A 19,423-nucleotide genomic window follows, 5' to 3' on the forward strand; every position below is an offset into this window, starting at 1 on the left:
CAAACAGAATATTTCAGGTACCTGCAGGTCCGTCACTCCCTTCGAGCTAACATCCCTCCAGGGACCCGACCTCCGCAGGCCTCCCCGCTTGAGGACAGGCTGTTGGACGGCCACATGCCGGAGCATGCCATTTCCCTCACATACAAAAAACTGATTAACAACCCCCCGACCCCCTAGACCCCCTGAAAGCGAAATGGGTGGCAGACGGGCTGGAGATTGACGATGAGGAGTGGGTTATCGCATTGGGGTCTCCTAGGGAAGTAGCGATATCAGCTAGACTCCGACTGGTGCAGTTAAAAATTTTGCACAGAGTGTATGTCTCCTGCACCAGGCTCCAGGCGATGGGGAGGGGAGGGACTGTGTCATCGGGGGTGTGGAGAGAGAGGTTCCTTTTTTCATATTTTATGGGAGTGCCCGGGGGTGCAGCGGTACTGGAGGCGAGTGGTGTCCTGTATGGGGGAGGTGTGGGAAACTGAGATCCGCACGGAGGCTAAGAGATGTCTGTTGAACATTTGGGAACCCACGGACTTGTCCCAACGGGGGAGACTCTGGGTCACACTGGGACAAATGGTCGCCAAAAGGAATATAGCCCGTCTATGGGGGGCATCGACCCTGCCGAAATTGAGGGACTGGCAGAACGATATGGACTGGTGTATGCTACAGGAAAAAACGGTATACATGGCACGAGGGTGTCCCAGGAAATGGGAGGAGGTGTGGTCGCTTTGGAACGCATACCGAGGAGATATAGTTGAGCCACCGCGGGCCCGCCTATCCGGCCTGGAAAGTGTGGACGTCATATAGGCTGCGGGCCGGTTCGGGCTGCTAGCCTGGCCCTTGGACTGTCCTCATAAGTTTCCGGTGCTGCGCCACCCTAGATGCACTGCATAAAGAGACCTGTCTTGTGTGACCTGTTTGTGTTTTGTTGTCTGAAAATAAGAAAAAGATTTACAAAAAAAAAAAAGATTGGAAAAAACATGCAGTGGAAAATATCGAACTGTGCCTCTATTCACAAGTTTTTTTCTAATTTTTCAATTTGTTTACTAGTGTGACAGATTTTTTATTTCTTTAAACGCTTATTTCGACCCTCCTAATCGTTTTTGGGAAGTACAAGGCAAAAAATGGAGGGATGTGAAGGCTGTGCATGGAGCCGCTTGATTATTCTGTACTGATTGCTCAGTACTAACTGGTGCCATTGATGCTCCTAGGAGCCTGGGACCATTGATGCTCCTAGAAGCCTGGGGCTATCGATGCTTCTAGGTCCCTGAGGCCATTGATGCCCTTACATGTCTGGAGCCAGTGATGCTTCTAGGTGCCTTTAGCCAGTGATGCTCCTAGGTGCGTGGAGCCAGTGATGCTCCTAGGTGCGTGGAGTCGTTGATGCTCCTAGGTGCGTGGAGTCGTTGATGCTCCTAGGTGCGTGGAGCCGTTGATACTCCTAGGTGCCTGGAGCCATGATTGCTCCTTGGTGCCTGTAGCCATGAATGCTCCTAGGTGCCTGGGGCCATTGATGCTCCTAGGTGCCTAGAGCCATTGATGCTCCTGGGTGCCTGTAGCCAGTGATGCTCCTAGGTGCGTGGAGCCGTTGATGCTCCTAGGTGCCTGGAGCCATGAATGCTCCTAGGTGTGTGGAGCCGTTGATGCTCCTAGGTGCCTGGAGCCATGAATGCTCCTAGGTGCCTGGGGCATTAGGTAAAGCAGCCTTCCAAATATTTGTGTTGAGGCTGGCAGGGGGGGCAAGAGGTTTTGGGAAGCTGGTGTTCGGCTGTGGGTCAGTTGATAGTAATGGATAGCTTCTGAGAGGTATCCAGGTACAAACATTTAAAGTGCTTTGTGAGAGAGGAGACCACCATCTTAGATTTGATGCTTTGTTTCATCAATAGCCAGATTAAGGACTTCTCAGTGAAGGTGACGTGATCCAAGCCCTTCACGCCAAAGATACTTAAGCGTCTTATATAGCGCTAGCCAGACCCGAAGGTATCAGAGTGCTTTACAACATTTATCATGATGCAATCGGGCACATATTATTTCAATAAGTAGCATTGTCTCGTGACGACTCCTGTTAAGGCTTGAAGGGGATCGTAGGAGCGAATCAAAAGGCGGGCAATGAAAATGCCTTCTTGTTGAAGTGTCTCTATTGTTCACTGGGCGAGATTCCTGTGACAGAGGAGCTATGTCTCATTGGGTGGAAGCTATCAATTTAGAAGAGTTCGGTTGAGGCTAAGGTCTTTGAGTTGTTCTTTGAAGTCTATGAAGGAGGGGTTCGTCCTGATATGGACTGGGATGTAGTTCCAGATTTTAGGCGCATTTCCAGAGAAGCAGCGTGTTAGGGATTTTTTTGGGCGAGTTTTGGGAGGAATGAGAAGTAGTGTGTTAGTGCTCCTGGGATTCCTTGTATGGCCTGCCTATTTGAGTTTGGAGGCTAGGTAGGCAGGTTTGCCAGTATGAAGAGCTCTGTGTGTGAGACAGGCAGTTCTTAGTTTGGAACGTGCTTCATTTGGGAACCATTTTAGTTTGTTTAGAGACGGAGAGATGTGTTCGTATTTCTTCACTCCGGTCACCATCCTAGCAGCTGCATTTAGAGTAGCTCTGAGGGGAGCTAGGTGGGATTTTGCCGTGCCTGTGAGGTTCGCATTCCCGTAGTCCAATCTGGACAGAACCAAAGATTGTGTGGCCTGTTTAAGGTCATTGGGAGTTATGAAGGGTTTAATTTTGTTGAGTAGTTTTAGATTGTAGAATGCGCTCTTCGAAGTGTTCTTAATGTGTTTGCTCATGTTTGGGGGGGGGGACGGTTTAGAAAACAGGTTGGCCCCTCTGTTGCATCCTTAAGGTTTAGGATGGCAGGCTAATGTACACACTGGTGCAATGATCTAGTCGTGTTATGACCAGGGTGTGCGTGACTGCATTTATTTCTAGTCCCCCCCCCCTTTTTTTTCCAGTTCGAAATAAGAGCAGCTAGCCGTTTCCCAAAAGCAGCCTCTTATATCTGTGAAAATAAACTTGAGAAATAGAATCTACACGGGACCCACCTTGAATGTTTGATGAAATGAAAGCGAGAGGTTGAAAGAACGATCTACAAAGTTTGGGATGCATTCTGGCGACGAGGAAATGACGACTGTAGCTTTGCACCCATTTCAACTGATGTTTAAAGCAAAACTCTTTACGTTTTTATTTTTTTTTATTTTCGACTGTAAACTCTCTCGGCACGCTACTTTGATTGCACAGATGTCCACCAGCGTCTTCCTTTAAAAACAAGCATTGACAAGGTCAAATAGGTTTGATCTTTGCACGGTGTATGCATGATACACACAGACCACACATTCCAACACATGTGTAGAGTAGGACAGGTATCATATTTGTTATCAGAAAATTGAGTTTGACAACTGTAAGTTACCTACTGCTGATATATGTACGAATTACCTGTGAATTTCTGGGAATAAGTTGCACTTACAGCAAAAAGAAACTTTGAAAACTGGGCCATTGTATTAAAAATAAAGTCGATTTTTAAAAAAATCACTTTTATTGAAAATGTCATTTTTCATGCAACACATTTCCAGATAAAGAATTAGGTTTTCAGGCGGTTCTCGACTAGTACTTACCCCACACCCATTAACTTGCACCCCTTCTTACCGTCTCCCAGGAAGAGAATGGCATTCTTTGCCTTGTGCATCCGGGGTATGAGGTTGAGGGCAGAGGTCAGAGTCTCCTTGGCCTTCCTGTTCCAGTAGGCGGGGTCCTTCTCGTAATCTGCAAAAAAGAAACCTCCGTGAACATACGATCAGATGACAAGAGTCGTAGGTTTAAACAGCATGCACCATATGGCATCACTTTAATAAGAGGCACAGACTGTTGGGATCATTGAGGGGTGCATCATACGAAATAAAAACCACTACACAAAACTAAACAATACGTTTTTCAACAATTTCTGCCACTCAGCAAATAATGTTCCTATAGTGATAATCTGCGTCTCCAAAAACTTGATAAAATTGGAGACATTGTCTATTAAACTGAAACAGAATGTTATGTTATATATTCTGAAAAATAATGGACCAATCAGAGGGCAGGCAAAACATACTTATCTACAGGGAAACAATAACTGAAACACCCCTCATCTCTATAATTGCGGTCCTTTTCCGCCCTGGAATAATGGCTGCGGTTGGGGCTGAAGCAATGGTTAATATGAGCCAGTGGTTTCCGGTGCTCGGCACTGGCACTTAATTGAGAACAACGGCTCTTATGACAGTACGCCACATGGTGGCACAGTGAGTCTAATTTTGACAGAAGAATGCCTTTCTGGGATTTATACATTTCATAGCGTATCATTGTATGGCACATCTGAATACATTATGCAGCTGTAAACCCCACCCAATGGATGGGGGTGGGGGGCAGTGTAAATTCAAGGCATGGCATATCTTAAGAGTTTGTGATCACCTATAAACTCACAAACTCTTCTCCAAATCTTTTCCACCATTGAAAGGGTGTAAATATGTCTCTTCAAGGTACGTAGATGCGAAGTTAGGGTTAGTATATCCGTACTTCCCTTTGTGCACTTACCTTTCGAGATTTTGTCCCTTGGTATTTTACCCTCAATATGAGTGTTCCACAATATCCTGGGGCCAATATTCAGGAGCGGCACTCCAGTGAGTAATTGTAAACTTTTGAACCTGAGAAATAGCAACATTTCAAAAAGCAAACCCATGACTCACTTAGTGGTGCGTCTGCAATGCCGCTTGTAGAACTCCATGTATCGCTGCAGAGTTTTTTGATCCGCCCAGCCCTAGCTGCAACTCGCTCAGATTTTCGACTGTACCACTGCTGCGTTATGTGAATAGGGAAAATTGGCGTCCTGCACATGTGTGCAGGAGTGATCTTAGTGGCACAGGTTTGTGAATCGAGACTCCAGTATCTGACTTTGGGTCAATCAATCACTCTGGATTTGTAAAGTGCTGCTTATCACCCGTGAGGGCATCCAGGTGCCCAGAATAGAGCCTAAATCAAGCCTCACTAATGAGGAGCTGTGCTGGACTGGGCCAGAGTGAGGTTGAAACAGAGGACACTTGTCTTTGAAGAAGTCTTTTAATTTCGCTGCTGGTTGAGTCTTCTGAAACATTGATCATACCCGACATGCGAATGAGCTGTAGAGCACATGCATGTCTAAAACTCTGGTCATTTCCGTGTGTGTCAGCTGACTTCTGTGTTTGTTAGGTGTGTTTTACATATGTGCCCATCCAGAGACTGGTACAAAAGGAATCTCTTTCTGGATGGATGGGGGCAGGTTTGCAGCAAGACTGGATGGGGTGATGGAAGGTGTCTCCCCCAATTTAGACATATTAGGAAACATAATGGGCACTTATGTATTATGCTCCAATAATACTATTAATGGGTTTTGGTGACATCATAAACCCCAAGGCTGACGAGTGTGAGGTTTGTAAATGTCTTCTGAAGCTGAGATGTCTTTAATGGAACTAATTCTGTTTTGATATGAAGGACATTTCGACTTTGAAAGTTGGGATTATTTGCAGCTACTCTCTGCAGTGTTCAGCTAACAACGAGTCAATCATTTCACACAGGCTATTTAGGTTTTAATATTTCATGGGTGGAAGATAATTAAATAAAAGTTCAATGGTCAACCTTTCAGGTTTTCTTTTACATTTATTCACTTTAAAGCATTTTTATACTCAAAAACTGGTGACAATTATCCATTTTCACTATTTAAAAAAATATGTGTTTCAGTGGAACACGATGATTCATGTATGGTATGGAAAATAATTCACGGGTACAGAATCATAATTCACGGGTACAGAATCATAATTCACGGGTACAGAATCATAATTCACGGGTACAGAATCATAATTCATGGGTATGGCATCATCTTTGTGTACTACGGGATTTGAAACCATCTCTGTTTGTGAAATAGCAATAACCAATCAGGAAATATCAGTGTGTAAAAAAAAAATTGGGGGGTTTGTCTGATGTGATGAAGTTTAGCTTTTGCGTGTGCACTGAGGGGTGAAATCAAACAAAACTATAGCATTTTAGGACAGGGCGACAATTTCCGATAACCCCATGGCGTTGTTATTAGGCTGAGCTTACACGACTACCATCCCCACCCCTCGAAACCAATAGTAGTGTCAAAGAATGTGAACCTTCAAGGCTTTTCCCCCGGCCCCAACCCCCAGCTCCCAACCCATGAGATTTAAAAGCTTTGCACATATAAATATTACAAAGACGTGCGGCAGAAACAAGCCCCAGGTTTCTTTTAATTTAGATGAAAAAGCAAGAAACAGACCCTCCCTCCTTTGTTTCCCTACTGTTAAACATCATTACAGCCATGACAGCGCGTGTCCATAATCTTCAAGTGCCAAAAAGATATTTATGAATCTGTCCTTTTATAATGTAATCTGGTGGTCATGTGAAGCACTTTAATGCCACTGGGTCAAGTTGACGCTCTGTAAACCGAAGAAAAACAATTTAAAAACACACACACATTAGTTATTATTTTAGATAATAGTTTTGTTGCATTTTTTTTAGCTCCCTGTGCACTGTTCTGTTGCTTCTTGAAATGTGAACATCGCTTCGAACATTTCGCAAAATAAATAGATAAAATGACTTCTAGTCATTGACTCTTGACTGCTGTAGGGTAGCAAAAAGGATCACTGTCAACAAATGGTTCGTTGTGCAGTAAACTACTTCAGCCATTAGATGGCGTCAAAAGACTGAAAACTAGACTTCTACTCAGGATATTAAAAGCTAGAAAACATGAGGGTCTTCAGACAAATTGAATGACTGCAGACTGTGTCTGATGGTTAACTTTGTTCATGTAAAAAGACAATGACGTCATATGTAGAGGCAGGGTATGGCACAAGATTTCATCCTTCCAAGGCAGAAAGGTTTGCAATGGAACTGTAACAATTAACTATATGTAACAATTACACCCACTATTTAAAGCATCATAAGACAATTCAATGTGTATGTGTGTGTGTGTGCCATGTAAATGGTCATATGAAGACATTAGTTCATTTGTAAATTTTGGACTGGGCCACAACCAAAGAAAAGAACATTTTTTGCATCAAATTATATCTGAGAAAGGGATTAATTACACTACAGCATTTACTCCAGCACAAGCAGTCTTCACCTCTGAGTCTTAAGGTGTGATGCACACCAACACGTGAATTACCAGAGGTACACACTTTTATCGTGATAGTTCCATAAATTGAATAAAAGGCCTTGCATGGGGGCACTCTGCGCCTGCTCCCATGCACCCATCCAGTTACATACCTGCTCATGTGATTTCAAAAAATGTCCTAGGTGGGCCTTTATTCCTCCCACCACAATTTCAATTTACCTCATGAACACCGACTGGTGTTTTATGGGCACACTCTAGAATCAGATGTACCGAAAGTGTCAAGCTCCTTCCAGGTCATGACAGACAGCTTCCAGGTCAGGGCTTTTCTGTGACAAGCTAATGCTTTCTGGGTCTTGTTTTGCTCCCACTGAACTAACACTCCTAAAATAATGATTTGGGTGAAAAGTTCAGGTCTGAAGCTAGTGTCCATAATGACCTGGAGTGAGGTGGTCCCCCTGGACGCGCCCTCATGACTTGTTCCGATCCTTTCTCAGTGACACTCTCATAACTTCACTGCTGGTGTCCATAAAGGTGAACTGCCCTTGCCTACACTTTCTCTTATATTACACCACCAAACTCTCAATCAATCAATCAATTAATTAGTGCTTGTTTAGCGCAGCTAATCACCTGTGAGGGTATTCAGGCACTGCGTTGCTGGGCTTAGTCGAAAATCAGGGTCGTGAGTCTTTTCCTGACGTCCGCCACCGAGGTCGTTGTTCAGAGGTGGAAGGGAGGGCGCTCCAGAACTTGGCAGCGCTGTGGGAGTAGGAGCGGCCTCTGCTGTGGCTTTGGCGGATGCGTGGGAGGAGGAGCGGCCTCCGCTGTGGCTATGGTGGATGCGTGGGAGTAGGAGCGGCCTCCGCTGTGGCTATGGCGGATGCGTGGGAGGAGGAGCGGCCTCCGCTGTGGCTATGGCAGATGCGTGGGAGTAGGAGCGGCATCTGCTCTGGCTATGGCGGATGCGTGGGAGTAGGAGCGGCATCTGCTCTGGCTATGGCGGATGCGTGGGAGTAGGAGCGGCCTCTGCTCTGGCTATGGCGGATGTGTGGGAGTAGGAGCAACCTCCGCTGTGGCTATGGCGGATGCGTGGGAGTAGGAGCGGCCTCCGCTGTGGCTATGGCGGATGCGTGGGAGTAGGAGCAACCTCCGCTGTGGCTATGGCGGATGCGTGGGAGTAGGAGCAGCCTCCGCTGTGGCTATGGCGGATGCGTGGGAGTAGAAGCGGCCTCTGCTCTGGCTATGGCGGATGTGTAGGAGTAGGAGCGGCCTCTGCTGTGGCTACGGCGGATGCGTGGGAGTAGGAGCAGCCTCCGCTGTGGCTATGGTGGATGCGTGGGAGTAGGAGCGGCCTCCGCTGTGGCTATGGCGGATGCGTGGGAGTAGGAGCGGCCTCTGCTCTGGCTATGGCGGATGCGTGGGAGTTGGAGCGGCCTCCGCTGTGGCTACGGCGGATGCGTGGGAGTAGGAGCGGCCTCCGCTGTGGCTACGGTGCATGCACGGTGTCTGTGCAAGGGCGAGGGAGGTGGAGTGAAGGTTTTTGGACAGTTGTTGGAAGTTCAGTCAGTGGTTCATGTATGCTGGCCCTTGGTGGTGGAGGGCTTTGTAGGCGTGTGCCAGTAGTTTGAATTGGCATCTTCTCTGGACGGGGATCCCGTGGAGGTTCCTCAGGTGTGGGTGATGCGGGTCCGTTTGGGTAGGTTGAAGATCAATACTGGCACACAATTTAATTTGAATTTTTATTTGCCTTACTCTCCATGCCCATTATATCTTCATATTCAGTATTTAAATTGTGCGGTCTGAACTTTCTTCCCTTTATTATATTATATTTCAGTTACCCTACACAAATGTTGTAGTAGGCCTCGGCGAAATTTAAATTATGGTGGCGTAATTTGCTTGATATCATGAATATCGTGTTACTCACACTATGCAAAATTCCCAAAATTATGCATTTCTGCTACTTTGCAAAATTATTTGCCATTTGTGGCTAACAGAAACAACGGAAAGAAAGCGGCTGTTGTATGTGGTGGATTTTTTTGCACTTTTTGTGGGGTGAAATGCCCTCTTGCATCAAAAATTTACGTGAGGACACATTTTGCACTATATTACAGGGCTAAATGAAGGATTTGCATTTGGTGGCAAATTACACGAATTTCACTATGTTTTACGTGTTAGCGTGTGCAGTGGTCGAACATCCGTTTCGCCCTGGCCCGTAGTGTATACAAGTGAAAAATAGACAAATAAATAATGGGGCGTAACTTAATGCAGTACCTATGAATACTTACTCTGTTTGGGAATGGTGCCATAAACAGCACGTGTTTCTAAGTATTAAACAATGTACTATAGAGAAAGAAAAAACCTTTTGTGGGGGCATTTAGTATGGGGCCATAGAAGGTGACTCATTGCTAATGAAGTTGGAAGGCACCCTTGCACTTAAAAATCTAGATCATTTAAGACCTGGCTTGTCACGCGCAAATGAGTTTTCTTCTAGTTTTCATTTTTGGACTCCTATTTTCCCTGTAGTGCCGGGACACTCTTCAGAGTAGCCGTGCGCTTTAGAAATCCTTCTATTCATTCATTCATAAATAAATGTTGCTGAAGAAAATCGGGCCCTTAGAAGCATGGGGCTTGTGATGCAATATACCCACTACCACCTGTGTGATCACACTGTAGATAGTGTGAACACAGCATAAATCCAAAACTGAAGCCAGGGTGGGAGGAAGAACTGGGTGCAGAATAAAAGAAATAAATCGATAGCGCTGTCCTTCGTAAAGGGGCGTCCCCCAATAGCACTCAATAAAAAATGTAAACACGTGTAGTCAAGTTCTTTTGATGAATTTATTATTAAGTATAATTGAATAAACTCAAATTTTCATCATTTTGGCTTTCATATATCAATAGGTTGAGTCCATATTTCAAAAAGAACAAACTTAGATTTAGAATAATCCAGATATGCAATTGAACGTGAGTTCCACTTGTTGTACAGTGGCCCAATGCATTTCGGGCCGTAGCCCTTCCTCAGGGGCCGTGTATTTGTGAAAGTCAAGAGTGTTTATATCAGTCAAGGCATCGTTTATAATAAGAGATGGTGGTATGAAAAGTGTGCGTCTAAATACACAGCACATAGTGAATATTGAAGGATCAGTGATGGTGCTCGTTACTTAGTGTAACTGTTAAACAAGGGTGACGCTCACCGAGAGAGGCGTGCCCATGAAAATGCAGAATTAAAAGACCGCTTACTTTGTTCAATACGATATCGATGTCCACATGATGCAAGATAGTTCTAAGAAAAATAATACAAGGGTGTAAGATCCCGAAAGATCTGTACAAATGAATAAAAACCATACGGAATCTCCGACATGTCTTACCTAGGAGTTGTAAAGTTTCGTGCTCAGACTCGGACATATTCTACTTCCGGGTGATGTGTGCGTGGATTATCAGAGACGTATTTAAATGGGGGTAAAACGTCACATGATTCTTTGAAAAATGGATACACATACACGCGATGTGTTTTAAAGTTAATCAAAATCGTACGGATGAGAATAAGAAAAAAGCGAGAGATAAAGGTGTATCTCTCAAATAATATTAACAAGTCACGTAATTATAAATGTGAAAGAAAAAATATGAACGAAGCGTCACGTGATGACGCGTTGAAAGATGTAAACAAATGATATATGTATAACACCCCGGTCGTAATAAAATGGAAAAAAAATTACATTGGTAATCTCCGAAAATGTCAGTGAATGTGTCAAAAATCTATTTGATTGTAACAACACGTATGTGTTTCCCGAGTAACGTGATTAATAAACACTGAAGAATTTGTAGTTTGAGAGGACGTTTCGAGCCTTGTGGTACAATGAAAAGGAAGAAAGATAACTTAGACTAAACTAAAACTTGCTATCACCAGTGAAATGAGAATGATGATGAAAAAGGATTCTATTCTGTGTATAATACAAGTGATGTGTATTGCTTGAATCAAGTAAAATAAAAAAATTGAAAGAAAGTGCATATAAAGGACTAGTGAACAGTGTTTTAACATACGTAGACAACACGTATCAACAATTGCTCAACATATGTAAAATAACACATAACATGAAAATGCGTTGTAAAACATATTGTAATAAAGATGTTTGATGAATCTAAAAGAAAGCAACTAAATTCTAATTTTTCATTTAATCCGTTGGGATTGGTGGTGTTCAAACGGTAAATCCAAAACGTTTCTCGCTGTAGAAGAGATTTTGTAAGGTCCTGACCAGGCTTGGGTGTAATTTGTTCAAGGACACAAAACCGTAGTTGGCTGACATTGTGTTTGAGTTGGTTAAAATGAACTGCCACTGGTGATTTTGGATTTTTAGTACGAATGTTTGACTTGTGTTTATTAATGCGGATTCTTAGTTTTCTTTCAGGTTTGCCAATGTATACAGATCCACATGGGTATTTCAAAAGGTAGATGACATTTTCGCTGTTGCAATTGGCATTTACCTTTAATTTGATAGGAATTCCTGTATGTGGGTGTCGAATGGTGTCCCCTTTAATGATGGTGTTACAATTTCCACAGTTATAACAAGGTAATGTGCCTGTAGCTTTAATAGGTTCACGCGTGGATACCTTGAGTATCTGTTGAATGTTCCTGGTACGTTGGTAAGCAAATCTTGGATTTGAATCAATAATGCCATTGAAATCAATTTCTGATTTTAACATAGGCCAATATTTTAATATGACTTTTTTGATACGAAAACTCTCAGTGGAGTATTTAGACACAAATACTAATCTTTTGGTATCACTGTCTTTACTTTTGAGTTTTAGAAGATCTTCTCTGGATTCTGTTTGTACTTTGGTTTGTGCTTCTTGAATTGATTTCAAAGGATATCCTCTGTCTAAAAACTTGTGTGTGCATACTTTTGCACTGGTTTCATATAGTTCCTTAGTTGATGATATTCTTCGAAGTCGGAGTAATTTTGAATATGGCAAGTGTTTTTTGAGAGAAGGTTGATGAAATGATTGAAAGTGAAGTAAGTTGTTACGGTCCGTTGGTTTGGTATAGACCTCAGTTGGCAACTCTGTATTGTGAATTTTAATTAAGGTGTCCAAAAAGGTGATCTGTTCAGAGCTGATAGACGCTGTAAATTCTATTCTGTCATCAACTTTGTTTAAATCTTCAATTGCTTTCAATAGAGACTTCTCAGGACCATTCCATAGAACAAAAATGTCATCGATGTATCTTTTGTATGTTACAAGATGTTTTAACCATGTTTCCTGATTCAATATATTATCCAGTTCAAATCGGTACATGAACAAATTTGCATTGGTCGGTGCGGCACAATTGCCCATTGAAGTGCCCGATGATTGAATGTAATACTTGTCTTGCCACTTAAAGTAGGAATGGTACAAAGTAAAATGTAAAAGTTCCATAAAAATATATTTAATGAATGGTCTTTATTACTGTGAATGAGAAAAGATTCTACAGCTGAAATTCCCAAGTTATGGGGAATGGAAGTGTATAATGATTTAACATCAATTCTGCATAGGAGGGTATGCTCTGTGATTTGTGGTTTGATAAGTTCCAATAAGTTGAGAAAATCTGTAGTGTCCTTGATGTATATTGTCATATTCTGCACTAATGGCTGTAGGTGCCTGTCCAAGTATCTCCCTATCGGTTCATGAAGAGAATTCACAGTTGATACGATTGCTCGAAAAGGTGGTAACGTAGCATGCTTGTGTATTTTTGGGATCATGTACAGATAGGGAATAGCTGGATTCTTTTTGTAAAGATACTCCTTGTCCTCTCTTGTGATGGAACCATTCTCAAAATATAAGGTGAGGATGTTCATGAGAATTAAAAAAAAAAAATTGTAGGATTGATGTCTATAGATGTGTATGTGTTGGTGTCTCCAACATGTTCATTGACTCTTTGTAGGTAATAGCTGGTGTCTAATATGACCATTGCACCACCTTTGTCCACCTGACAAATGGTGATGTCGGTGTTGGATGCTAGTTGTGCTAGAGCTTGTCTTTCTTTCATAGTAATATTGGTAGATTTGGATTTACTGTGTTTGTAGATGTCATGTATTTCCTTCTTTATGATAGTTTCAAATGTGTCAATCACTTTATGACTCGCGGGTGGTAAAAAAGAACTTTTATTGGTGAGTCCCAATAGAGTGTTGGTTTTTGGTGCACTCTGTTCTTGAACTATATTATTGAAAAAGTTCTTAAGACGAATCATTCTCATAAACTTGAATAGGCTGACTTCTGTGTCGAGACGATTGGAACGATGGGTGGGCACAAATGAATTCCCTTTTGCAAGGTATCCATCTGAAATTTGGAAAGATGATATTTGGAAATATTAATTACAAGACTCGTTGACTCCTGGTTCCTTTGGCTACTGGTTGTTTGGTGCCTGTTAAGTTTCCCCCTGTCTTGTCTGGTGGTCTTTGGCCTTTCTCTAAAAAAGGCCGTTTATCTGTTGGTACATTAGAAGATGATGGTTCATTTCCTTCTTGTGTCAAATCTGTATTTCTGGTACTGGATGCTTCTATGTTTTTTTGTATTTTAGAGGTCGATCTCTGTCCTCTGTATTGAGTATCATCAGATGATGAAGCGTCTGTGTCTGAAAAACGTCCATTCCCAGGTTTTTGTTGTTGTCTTCTCTGGGCAAAAATGTCTGCCCAATTGTAAACCTCTCCAAGTTTGTAATCCGTGGTGTCTCGACGGAATTTTCTAATTTTTCTCTCATTAATTTCCTTGGTGTATATGTCTAGTTTTTGATTGAGATCATCTAATGTTTTGTCCATTTCTTCCTTGGATAATAAATTACCCAATTCTTGTTGAAGTTGTGAGATTTCTTTGTTTAGGTCATCCAATACTTTTGCCAATTCTTCTACGATGAGTAAGTTTAAGTCAAGTGAACACTTGTTTAGAATGGCTTGCCATTTTTCTGTAAATTGTTTGTTGTTTTTGCATAGAGTCGATTTCAAAGAAATGCGCAATCCCCTGGGTATTCTTTGTACTTTGTGGTATTTGATAAGTGTGCTAGCGTGCAAACGTTGATTGATAGCTTTCTTTGAGATATACAGCAATTGTTTGATGTTGGATTGAATAGATCCGGTGCCTTGGCTTGGCTTGGCTAATTAGTTTTCTTCTAGTTTTCATTTTCGGACTCCTATTTTCCCTGTAGTGCCGGGACACTCTTCAGAGTAGCCGTGCGCTTTAGAAATCCTTCCATTCATTCATTCATTCATAAATAAATGTTGCTGAAGAAAATCGGGCCCTGAGAAGCATGGGGCTTGTGATACCCACTGCCACCTTTGTGATCACACTGTGTCTACAGAGTGAACACAGCATAAATCCAAAACTGAAGCCAGGGTGGGAGGAAGAACTGGGTGCAGAATAAAAGAGACACACCTTTTATGACAAGACCACCACACACACGTTTCCTGCTGAATGCAACATTTTATAAGTGTCATATGAAATATTTTACCTTTAAAAAGTAGAAAGGATAGTGGTTATACAATTGTGTTCATGTACTTCGTTGGGAGACAAAATCATTAATTATTGGTAAATGAGATTTTGAACTGGATTTGCTTCAGCGAAGGCTTGGACTGGCCATTTTTTCTCACCGGGCATTTCCCCGGTGGGTTGGAGCCCTTGGAAGCCAGTTTTTAGGACAGGGGGCGCTGTTGGCGCCCTGGTCACTTTCTCCAGCTTTTCCAGATAATTACAGCAGGCGTGGCCGGCTTTAAGAGATAGGGGGTGGGGGGGGAGAGGGGGAGACAGAGCGAGAACGATTAGAGAGTGAGGAGGTTTTACTTTCCATGAAACCCATTAATTTTCTGGAGAACTGGGACCCTTTTGAATTAATGTGTTACAATATCAAAGTATATAGGTTGTAATGAATGCTTCTAAGAAATGTAATTGTGCGATCGTTACGTTTTCCGTACAAGTATGAATTTTCCAGACTCGCCGCATAACTGCACATCTTCTGCACCATTTGCAGATGTAAACAAACAATTCTAGCTCAAAGTGATCGCAAGTTTTTAAAGATGTTGCATATGATGCAGTGTCACGCAAACAACCTTTGAACAAGCATTTGCAATGAAATAGGTCTCGCATTTATAAGAGTTTGAGCTATTGGCATTGTAAAATTACAATGCCTTTTATTTATGTTTTGGTTTTAAAACTAATAAAAGGCATTGTCATTTACAATGTCAGTAGCATAAACTCGCATAAAAGCAGTGGGTGGAGTGCAGCAGTGTGCGGCGTGCAGCAGTGTGCGGCGTGCAGCAGTGTGCGGCGTGCAGCAGTGTGCGGCGTGCAGCAGTGTGTGGCATGCAGCAGTGTTTCATGTAGCAGTGTGAGGCATGCAGCACTGTGTGGCGTGCAGCGGTGTGCAGCAGTGTGCGGCGTGCAGCAGTGTGTGGCGTGCAGCAGTGTTTCGTGTAGCAGTGTGAGGCATGCAGCACTGTGTGGCGTGCAGCGGCGTGCAGCAGTGTGCGGCGTGCAGCAGTGTGCAGCGTGCAGCAGTGTCGTGCAGCATGCAGCAGTGAGTAATGCAGCAGTGTGCAGCAGTGTGCAGCAGTGTGCAGCAGTGTGTGGCCTGCAGCAGTTGTGCGGCGTGCAGCAGTGTTTCGTGTAGCATTGTGCGGCGTGCAGCAGTGTGTGGCGTGCAGCAGTGTGTGGCATGCAGCAGTGTGCGGCGTGCAGCAGTGTGCGGCGTGCAGCAGTGTGTGGCGTGCAGCAGTGTTTCGTGCAGCAGTGTGCGGCATGCAGCAGTGTGCGGCGTGCAGCAGTGTGTGGCGTGCAGCAGTGTTTCGTGTAGCAGTGTGAGGCATGCAGCACTGTGTGGCGTGCAGCAGTGTGCGGCATGCAGCAGTGTGCGGCGTGCAGCAGTGTCGTGCAGCATGCAGCAGTGAGTAATGCAGCAGTGTGCAGCAGTGTGCAGCAGTGTGTGGCGTGCAGCACTGTGCGGCGTGCAGCAGTGTGCGGCGTGCAGCAGTGTTTCGTGTAGCATTGTGCGGCGTGCAGCAGTGTGTGGCATGCAGCAGTGTGCGGCGTGCAGCAGTGTGCGGCGTGCAGCAGTGTGTGGCGTGCAGCAGTGTGTGGCGTGCAGCAGTGTGTGGCGTGCAGCAGTGTGTGGCGTGCAGCAGTGTGCGGCGTGCAGCAGTGTGCGGCGTGCAGCAGTGTGCGGCGTGCAGCAGTGTGAGGCGTGCAGCAGTGTGAGGCATGCAGCAGTGTGAGGCGTGCAGCAGTGTGTGGCGTGCAGCAGTGTGTGGCGTGCAGCAGTGTTTCGTGTAGCAGTGTGCAGCAGTGTGTAATGCAGCAGTGTGTAATGCAGCAGTGAGGGCAGCAGTGTGTGGCGTGCGGTAGTGTGCGGCGTGCAGCAGTGTGCGGCGTGCAGCAGTGTGCGGCATGCAGCAGTGTGTGGCATGCAGCAGTGTGTGGTGTGGTTTGTAAACAACAAGAAAAGCGGACATCAAAGGAAGGGTGGGAGGGAACGAGCATATGGGGTGTGAGTTATAACGAAAGTTAATTGTTGTAAGAGGGGATGCAGGAAGTGAGGCTGAGCGCGCGCTGGCGAAAGCAGTCTGCTGCTTTCAAGTCCGATGCCAGATGCCAGCTTTGCGCTTGAATGCCTCACATGCACTGGCCATAAACTGCATTCCTAAGGTCTTGTGCCCCTTACTAAATCTCTCTGAATGCGTGAGGCGGCGCACGCAGTAGCTGGTGGCAAATGGAATGCGCGTGGTTGTGCGCGTAACCGCCACCCGATCCGCCTGGGAAGCCTTTGGGAGCTTTTTCTGAAGCCCCTACATAAGTCTCGCTGGGCGATCGCTTACGCGATAGCCAGGCGAGACCTAAAAACGTAACTGGGCACTTTTCACCTGTCAAAATTGCAATAATCAGGCCTTAAAGGGGTTATAATTTAGTTCAACGTAAACACTTATTGTGATAAACGTCAAATTAGTGACTGAAAACCCAACAGAATGTACTGCAGAACGTCGCATAAACTGCTTTTTCTTCCTACCCCACCCCCCACCAATTGCTGCAGTTTGAGTTTAAATTCATTAAGAATGTTCTGTTCCCTTGCGGCATAAATTAGTGCTCCGTGCCAAATAATTCCAGTGGCCCTGGTTAGAGTTTTCTGTGCGTGAATTCCAAAAATAGATGAATGCCATTTGAACCCCCTGTTATATGCGGTGTAAGATTACAAACTCCATTGCTCTGATAACGGGATTTCCAGCAATACTGAGGGCATCCCATTAAATTCGAATATATAGAAAGCAGAGAGGAATGCTGTTTATTAAAAAGCACAGCCGCCCCGTTTTACCACATTTGTGCAGATACATGATGAGTTTTCTCTCTCTTCTCGTTCCATGTTTGGGCTGGCAGGGCGCGGCTGTGCCCGGCTCCGCAGGCATCAAGGCCCGTTTAGTAATGGCTGCCATGATGCCATCATCTTGAAAGATGTTTCCTTGACGTTTTCTAGCTGCCTATCAGCCGTGGGAAACGGGGTTAAGACATGCTGTGAAACACTGGCCCATCATGTCAGGTCTAGTAACTCCCAAATCATGTAAACACAGAGCTTTAAGCGGGATGAACATTTTTGGAGAGCCTCTCAAAGGGGCGTAGCCGATGTAATTGAAGGCGTGGCTTAAAAAACACCCAAACTAAAAATCTATGCTCAGCACAGGGAGCTGCCCGACTGGTATTTTGCTGTTTCTGTCATTGCATCCAGATACATAATACATAGGGTGACCAGATGTCCGGGATTTCCCCGGACGGTCCCGGTTTTTGGAGGTGTTCCAGCGTCCCGACACTTTTCTCCAGATTTAAGAAATGTCCCGGTTTTTGGGTAGTGCCTGGATTATTCAAAGAAATGTCCCGGTTTTTGGGTAGCGCCTGGATTATTCAAAGAAATGTCCCGGTTTTTGAGGGAGGGTTGTTTGAACCTGCACAATAAGCACAGTGTTGTGCAGGCTCACATTTCGACCGGCCCTCTTAGAAACGGGAACAGAAGTACAATTCCTTAAAGTCTCCTGCGGTGCGGCTCTGCCTCATTTAAGCAGCACAGCAGGAGATAGAGTGTGAATCAGGGCTGCAGAGGCCTTAGGGCAAGGCCAGGCCCACCAGCAGCCGGACCCTGGAGCTCTGCACAGAACGGGCGGTAAAGTAATGTGCAAATATTTTATTTTCTTAAAAGAACACCAATATATATATTTTTTTAGAATGAAAAACTGGGAGGGGCACAGACATAGAAATAGGACTAAAAGCCCAGAGACCAAATAGGACATTTAGTCCTATTTCTATGTTTATGCCCGTCCCGTTTTTTCATTCTGAGAATCTGGTCACTCTAATAATACATCAAGTATCCTTATACCTTCAACAAGTCGGGACTATTGTCTTTGTCAATGGTTGTTAGTTGCATAAGATAAATAAGCAACAACTGCAGCTTCGTTGTATATATATATATGTAGGAACTGGGGTCACCAGTCCCCCTGGGGGTAGCTTGGCGCGAGCAGGTAGGCACCCGAAAGCTTAAGTGTAAAGTGACCATACAGCACACACATCCACTGAGACAGGAAACGCACGCAATGACTGACACCACACCCGTGAGGTTGAGTAAAAATCAAATAGCTTTATCTAGATCAGAGACAGGTTCTCATCAAAGCATTTCATTAGAGGACTAACTACGGCATTGGCATTAGCGCTAAACATAGCAGTCAATCAGAGCGCTAAACATGGCATTGACATTGGAGCGCTACACATAGCAACTAATCAAAGCGCTAGACATGGCAATTAATCAAAGCGCTAGACATGGCAAATAATCAAAGCGCTAAACTTGGCAATTGATCAAAGCGCTAGACATGGCAAGTAATCAAAGCGCTAGACATGGCAAGTAATCAAAGCGCTAGACATGGCAATTAATCAAAGCGCTAAACATGGCAATTAATCAAAGCGCTAAACATGGCAATTAATCAAAGCGCTAGACATGGCAAGTAATCAAAACGCTAGACATGGCAAGTACTCAAAGCGCTAAACATGGCATTGAACCAGGCCATGTCCGTACGAACAAACAGGTCAATTAAGGCAACTACTTAGGCAGGAATACAACCTGTTCCTCCAACCGGAGTGGCTCTAGCGATATCCTTATGCCCCAAAGTATCCTGCTCGTTAGGCAATTGTTTAGCCCTTCAAAGGGCGAGAGTTAATGGGACCAGGGGCCGGTTTATTCCCCGTTCCCGGGCAGTGGGAGCCAATCGGGCCCAACGATAGACTTCCCCGGGGGAGGGGCGAGTCCAGGGCCTC

General features: G+C 44.4%; 1 protein-coding gene across 1 annotated transcript in view; it reads right to left on the bottom strand.

The window, feature by feature from the left end:
* Positions 1–19,423, bottom strand: part of LOC146786167 (alkaline phosphatase-like) — a 104,932-nt gene that overhangs the window by 44,895 nt on the left and 40,614 nt on the right. Inside the window, exon 2 of the mRNA XM_085635695.1 lies at positions 3,628–3,744. Within this exon, the coding sequence (XP_085491821.1) occupies positions 3,628–3,744 (117 nt within the window). The remainder of the gene's footprint in view (positions 1–3,627; positions 3,745–19,423) is intronic.

Source organism: Triturus cristatus, chromosome 11 (assembly GCF_964204655.1).
Source record: "Triturus cristatus chromosome 11, aTriCri1.1, whole genome shotgun sequence".
In the NCBI taxonomy this organism is placed as follows: Eukaryota; Metazoa; Chordata; class Amphibia; order Caudata; family Salamandridae; genus Triturus; species Triturus cristatus.